At 37.3% G+C, this 7,077-nt stretch overlaps 1 protein-coding gene across 1 annotated transcript; it reads left to right on the forward strand.

Annotated features, from left to right (window-relative positions):
- Positions 1-366: 366 nt before the first annotated feature.
- LOC123865962 (lipoyl synthase, mitochondrial) lies at positions 367-6,357 on the forward strand. The gene is made up of 8 exons (XM_045907217.1): positions 367-570; positions 1,363-1,555; positions 2,334-2,467; positions 3,262-3,418; positions 3,737-3,794; positions 4,368-4,520; positions 4,752-4,873; positions 5,388-6,357. The coding sequence occupies exons 1-8, from the start codon at positions 520-522 to the stop codon at positions 5,621-5,623; spliced, it is 1,104 nt and encodes a 367-aa protein (XP_045763173.1). The 5' UTR covers positions 367-519; the 3' UTR covers positions 5,624-6,357.
- The last annotated feature ends 720 nt before the right edge of the window (positions 6,358-7,077 follow it).

A 7,077-nucleotide genomic window follows, 5' to 3' on the forward strand; every position in this document is an offset into this window, starting at 1 on the left:
ATTATATAATTAATACCTATCGATATATCGATGTATTCCAAATTCCAATGATCGCATCCCTAACAAAATATTTGTCAAATCAAATGTCAAATGACAAATCTTATATCACGGACTTCGTCTGTGTTGGTGTTGGCTGGCGGGCGTGCTCTGCCTTTTTGGAGTGTTTTTTTTTTTTAAACTGACTGGAAAGCGCTTTATGGGGGTGCCGTGGCCCGTGCGTTTGCGTATGTCGGCGAGCGCCGGCACAGACGGGGTCCATACTTGTTTATTTTAACTAACTAACTTGTTACAAATAACTACAAACTTGACATTAGCTAATCTTTGTACAGCCAGACGAGAGAGAAAAAAAAAGTTCTTATCACATAATTTTGACATTTACTGATAAATTGCTTGCTGCTTGTTAACAAAATTAATGATAATAGTTTTAATAAATTGTACCTAATTCATGAGATGTGCTCCCATTGCAAAACTATTGTTCATAAGTTCCTACAAGTACAATAATCATAGATCAATATCGAAATGTTACGAAACTCTATCAAACCACACGTTTTGATACCAAAGTGTCACGAGGTAAAAATATTCATTACAATCCATTTACAATCTAATAAAATGAGCTCTAATACGCAAATTGTTAAAATAGGATATTGTAACCGTGTTCCTTTTATATAATGCAGCATGTTCCTGCAATGTTTCTTAGCAAAGAGACCATGTAGAACCAGCAAATAGATAGGTACAGAACTGCATTACAGTATTGACCAATATCGCCTAGCTCCTTACATTGTCTTATAAATACAGAGGCGTACGTATATGATGATGGTAAATTATTTGACGATTCAAAAGCACTTGTAAAAGTCTATTTGAATAGAAATCTATTCTATTCTATTCTAATGTAAGTTTCTAGTAGTCTACCTGTGTCGTAAAGGATTCCGTATCTTCATAATAAAAAGGACCATTTAAAGAAATACTCTGTCACAACCTGTCATGGGAATCAAAACGTATAGGGTATAGGGTACTTCCCGTTGACTTAAAATTATGAAATTTGTCAGGTAGCTATGTCTTATAGCACAAGTACAAGGAAACCTTGAATTTGTGATTAAGTCACAAAAAATTAATAAAAATAAATAAAATAAAAATAAAATAGCCATTTATTCTACTACCATTAAATTCATTACATTTTTTTTAAAATTAACTACATGCAACATTCTTATTCATTTAAAACATTTTAATATTTTAGATAGTTATAATAATTATTAAATTAAGTCGTCACAAAAAATTAAAGAGTGTTATTTCTTTTACAATGGTACAGAACCCTTCATGCGCAAGTCTGACTCGTACTTGACCGGTTTTTCTTTTAAATTTCAGCTCCAAAGATGTGCATATTCCAGTAAGCTGGATGCCATAAGAGAGAAGCTGCGGGAAGGTCCAGGCTTGTCAGACTTTGTATCTGAGGACAGGCCTAAGACCTGGGACGACTATGAGGGCAAGTTGAAGAGGGAAAGAGGGGAGTCAGAGAGGCTGAGGCTGCCACCGTGGCTCAAGACCTCTATACCTACAGGTATCTGTTGTTATCCATATCCATACTCCCATACTAATATTATAAATGTGAAAGTGTGTGTGCGTCTGTCTGCTACCTTTTCACAGCCCAACAGTTTAACCGATTTTGATGAAATTTGATACAGAGTTAACTTACATCCCGGGGAAGGACATAGGGTACCTTTTATCTGGGGAAATTAAAGAGATCCCAGGGATTCTTAAAGGCAGAGGTATAACCGATTTGTATGAAATTTGATACCAAGGCCCCCGTCTTGCGTCCATGTAATTGACATAGGCAACTTTTTCTACCAGAAAATTAAACAGTTCCCACAGGAACTTTAAAAACCTAAATCCACGCGGACGAAGTCACAGGTATCCTCTAGTTATCAATATTCACTCTTCACTTATTGAGTCATTAGCTTATTTCCAGAATTTCGGCTGTGTGGACTACACAAATTACAAACCCCCATTTTAGTCCCTTATTGGTTGAATGTGTGTATTATCTTTCATTATTAACACAAGTGATATTTAATTGCTTAAAAGCGAAGGAAAAAATAGTGAGAAAACCTGCATGCCAGAGAGTTCTTCATAATATTCTGAAAGGTGTGTGAAGTATGCCAGTCCCCACTTGGGTCGCTAACCAAGGATGGATGATGGACTATGGCCTCACGCTTCTCATTGTGAGAGCAGACTGGTAGAGAGAAATAGTGAGCCAGTAATGAGTTGATCATGATGATGATGTGTATACCTAACTCGAGATACATTATTATGTATTTCAATTTCTTTGGCTTATATTTCAGGTTCAAAATTCAGTGCACTAAAGAAACAATTGCGCAGTCTCAAGCTCAGTACAGTGTGTGAGGAAGCTAGGTGCCCCAACATTGGTGAATGCTGGAGCGGGGGCAAGAATGGCACCTCCACTGCTACTATTATGGTAATTTGCTCATAAAAGCTCCTTGAATTCCCTGTATCATTTTAACCACCTCAGGTCCATTGTGATCACCATCAATTTTAGAGTTCCATACCAATCCTAGGTACAGCTTCACTATCGTGGGTGTATGCTTAACTGATACACATCCTTTGTTGAGCAAGACCGTTTATTACTAATCTTATAAGTTATAATATAGTGATGTGGTGGCATGCACCAACCACATCACTTTCCTGACTGGAATTAGAGAAGAATTAGTGAATAGACAGAAAAACAGAGAATTTGTGGTTATATCACAAAAAAAATAAAATTAAAATGTGTTCACAAAAAAATTAATTTACTAAATCACACATAGATGGCGCTGTTGTCATTAACTTGCTGTGATGCACATGAAAATATTAAAATATCTTATACTAGCTGACGCCCGCGACTTCGTCCGCGTGGATTTAGGTTTTTCGAAATCCCGTGGGAACTCTTTGGTTTTCCGGGATAAAAAGTAGCCTATGTGCTAATCCAGGATATTATCTATCTCCATTCCAAATTTCAGCCAAATCCGTCCAGTGGTTTTTGCGTGAAGGAGTAACAAACATACACACACACACACACACACACACACACACATACAAACTTTCGCCTTTATAATATTAGTGTGATCATGGTACGGAACCCTTCGAATGCGAATCCAACTCGCACTTGACCAGTTTCTTTACTCCAATTGAGATGTGTCAAGAATCTGTGTTCTTAATGAATCTGTTCACAGGCATTTGTCTCTGAGTCTTATGATTTACTCTCCCTTGCAGTTGATGGGCGACACGTGCACGCGAGGGTGTATGTTCTGTTCCGTGAAGACTTCCAGAGCACCTCCTCCGTTAGACCCTGACGAGCCTCGGAACACTGGCAAAGCTATACATGAGTGGGGATTAGGGTATATTGTGCTCACATCTGTTGATAGAGATGGTAAATATTATACTAGTATTCCTAATAAGTGGTACTACTAGGTGCAGGAAGTTTTCGATTATTATTAAGTAATTATTAGAAACCATTAACCTACAATCAAGATGAATAAATGAATTTTCTTTCTTTCTTTCTTTCTTTCTAATAGTTATTTATACAACTGTTGTACAATGAGGGGTATTGAAACACGAATGTGGGATAAATCCACACAAATCATTATGAAAGGGCTTTATCTGAACATTCTAAAACAGGTTTTTATTTATTTTAGTAGTAGTAGTAGATCTGTCTGAATCTGTAGTAGTTCTGTTCTGCTGTTTTTAGATTTGCCTGACGGCGGTTCATCACATTTCGCTGAAACTGTTCGGGAAATTAAGAGACAGTAAGTACATTTTTCATAGAAAGTTACGGATTATTCTCTTGTACATGATCTCTAAATGGCAAGTTCAAATGTATTACTGTCCTGTTCCAAAGGATCCTTGCGGAAAAGGATAGTACTAGCTGTTATATGGCAGATAATACTTAATAATAAATAATCAATCCTATCTGTAATCTAATTAGCCACATTGTCAAAATAGAAAAAGCCTTAATTTGGGGTTATGAAATTTGTATTTTGTAATATAGTTTGGTGAGAAATAAGTAATAAGATGTATCACACTATAATATTATAAAGGCGAAAGTTTGTGTGTATGTGTGTGTGTAAAACTACTCGAGGGAATGGCCTGAAATTTAGAATGGAGATAGATTATAATCTGGATTAGCACATAGGCTACTTTTTATCCCGGAAAATCAAAGAGTTCCCACTGGATTTTTACAATACCTTCATCCACGCGAATGAAGTCGCGGGTATCAGCTAGTAAATAATATTTCTATAGAAAATTGTGAATTGTCTATTTTATTTTATTTCATGTTTATTCCAGTTTTTTGTGACCACCTATTGTTAAATATATTTCAGGAGTAAAGAAATACTGGTGGAATGTTTAGTACCGGACTTCCGTGGCAACCGCGATTCTATAGAAACCATAGCCACGTGTGGCTTGGACGTGTTCGCGCACAACATCGAGACCGTGGAACGACTTACGCCCTTCGTAAGGGACAAAAGGGCTGGGTATGTACTATACTTACACTACTTACCTATGATGATAGAGCATGATCAACCCATCGCCGGCTCACTACGGAGCACGGGTCTCCTCTCAGAATGAGGAGGGGGTTGGCCATAGTCTACCACGCTGGCCAATTGCGGATTGGCAGACAGACGGACAGACAACAAAGTGATCCTATAAAGGTTTCTTTCCTTTTGAGGTACGGAACCATAAAAATATGGATTAATCGTTTACAGATACAGACAAACACTCAAAGTGTTGGCGACTGCGAAGGAGATCAACCCAGACCTGATCACCAAGTCCTCAATCATGCTGGGCTTAGGAGAAACCGACCAGCAGGTCCAACAGACTATGAAAGGTTGGTAGAAAACATCTTGTTTTTTTGATTTTTGTTATGTCTTGAGCTACCAATCGGGAAACACCTGAGTAGATACCAGGATCGTCAGTTTCAAAATGGATGTCGAAGAGTTAATAACTGCCTCGATATACGAAACTTTCATAGTCTAATAAAAAAAAGTCCAATAAAAAGAAAAAGACAGTGGTGGACTTTTTAAGGGTTCCGTATATGAAGGGTGCCAACGGGACCCTATTACTAAACCGCCGCTCTCCGTCCGTCTGTCTGTCAAGGGCTGTATGTATGTCAAAAACCGTAATAGGTAGAGAGTTTAAATTTTCACAGTGTTTATTTCAATTGCCGCTAAAACAACAAACAATAAAAACCAGGATGGCAAATTTCGCTATTTAAAAAAAAAATATACCTAATAGTGTTATAATGGTACGAAACCCTTCGCGTGCGAGTCTGACTCGCACTTGATTATTCTTTTATGGTTTGCTGCAAAACTTAGAAACTTAGCTAAACTAACATTTTTCAGATCTAAGATCTGTAGGCGTGGACTGCGTAACCCTGGGCCAGTACATGCAACCTACCAAACGACATTTGAAAGTGCACGAGTACGTAACTCCAGCCAAGTTCAAGCAATGGGAGGACTACGGAAACCAGCTCGGCTTTCTGTACACCGCCAGCGGACCGCTAGTCAGGTCCTCATACAGAGCGGGGGAGTTCTTCATCGCCAGTCTGCTGAGGGACAGGAAGGCCAAGAGCTTATGATACGAGACGAAAGAAAATGTTACTAATACTCATTAGAAAATATGTGATCATCGTCATCAACCTATAGTAGGCGTCTACGACTGGACATAGGTCTCTTGCAGGAACTTCCACACGCCGCGGTCCGGGTTAATCTCGTCAGCGGAATCTTACGTCTAAGTAAAGTCAAAGTGCCCTCTATAGATCTCAACCTTAGAGCTGCGTGCCCGAAGTCGAACCACGGACCCCGGAGATAGTAAACATTATAAAAATTCGCGCTCGTGAACTGAAAATTGATTGAAATTGATTGGAAATAAATTTAAAGTATCCCTGAAATAAATTTTTGTATGTCAAAGTGCGATTAGTTTAACAATAATAAAATTATTATACACTTTAGTAATGTACAGCTTTTATAGATTAGGCTATTTGCTAGTAAATGTAAATAGTTTTAAAAATCTTATTTCTTAATACACAATATTGTAAGTAAAAAGTAAGAAAATATTCTTTATTGTACACCAAAGCATAAAGAAATATGTATAACAAAATAGATGTTTGTTCAGTAGGCAATACAATTAGTTTGTACAGTAAAATTGTATATTTGTGTACATAACAAAATAATATATAGATTTCATTATATATTATATAGTTATTTTAAATTATTTGTTATAGTGTTTTAGCTACACTCAAGGAAAATTATTTACTATGGTAATATTTAAAAAAGTAAACCAATAGGTACTTGAATATTATAAATAGAGCATTACACGTTTTTATTAAAAGTTTTGTTTTATAAAAGTAGTTTTTTTTCCACAAACTTGTTCTACATTCTCACTATATCCATCCAAAAACAAAGCAATACAAAAATAATAATTTCGCAAACGGACCCATGTATCGAGAAATGGTTTTCACCGCAATATTTTTGAAAGACCTACCGAAATACGCCCCTCACCAATTTTAGATAGATAAGAAAAAAATTCGTCCACATTTTATGTACCTTCACGTATAACATACCCTAAAAAAACTTTTCTAAAGATTTTATTACCTATACCACTTTGATATTACAGCTTTTTAATCTCTGAGCTAAGCCGCGGACGCACAGACAGACAGACGGACATGGCGCAACTATTAGGGTCCGTTATTTAGTACGGAACCCTAAAAAGTAAGTAGCTGCAGCGACAGCAATAGCAACGCCGAAATTCGCACGATTGCTCTTTGGCGGGAGAAAAAATCAACACGCCACCTTTGCGCGCTGAATACTGAATTACTGACGACGCACTCATTTCCACGCCGAGGGCAGAACAACTTCGATGTGGCATTTTTTACCCGACTACGGCAAAGCCAAAAGGAAGGGTAATGATTTTAGCAGTCTATGTATGTATGTAAGTTTATATTTAAGTGTGTTCCACCGAGGCGAACACTACTGAGCCGATTTTGATGAATGAAGTGTTTTTTGCTATTGTATCGAGTGGGATGTCAAATGA

Source organism: Maniola jurtina, chromosome 6 (genome assembly GCF_905333055.1).
Source record: "Maniola jurtina chromosome 6, ilManJurt1.1, whole genome shotgun sequence".
Lineage (NCBI taxonomy): Eukaryota > Metazoa > Arthropoda > Insecta > Lepidoptera > Nymphalidae > Maniola > Maniola jurtina.

Excerpts from the sequence above, each read along its gene's own strand:
- LOC123865962 (XM_045907217.1), top strand. The coding sequence starts at position 520 with ATGTTACGAAACTCTATCAAACCACACGTTTTGATACCAAAGTGTCAC. Across the intron at positions 3,795-4,367 it reads GTTCGGGAAATTAAGAGACA|GAGTAAAGAAATACTGGTGG; the intron begins GTAAGTACATTT and ends AATATATTTCAG. Across the intron at positions 4,874-5,387 it reads GGTCCAACAGACTATGAAAG|ATCTAAGATCTGTAGGCGTG; the intron begins GTTGGTAGAAAA and ends AACATTTTTCAG.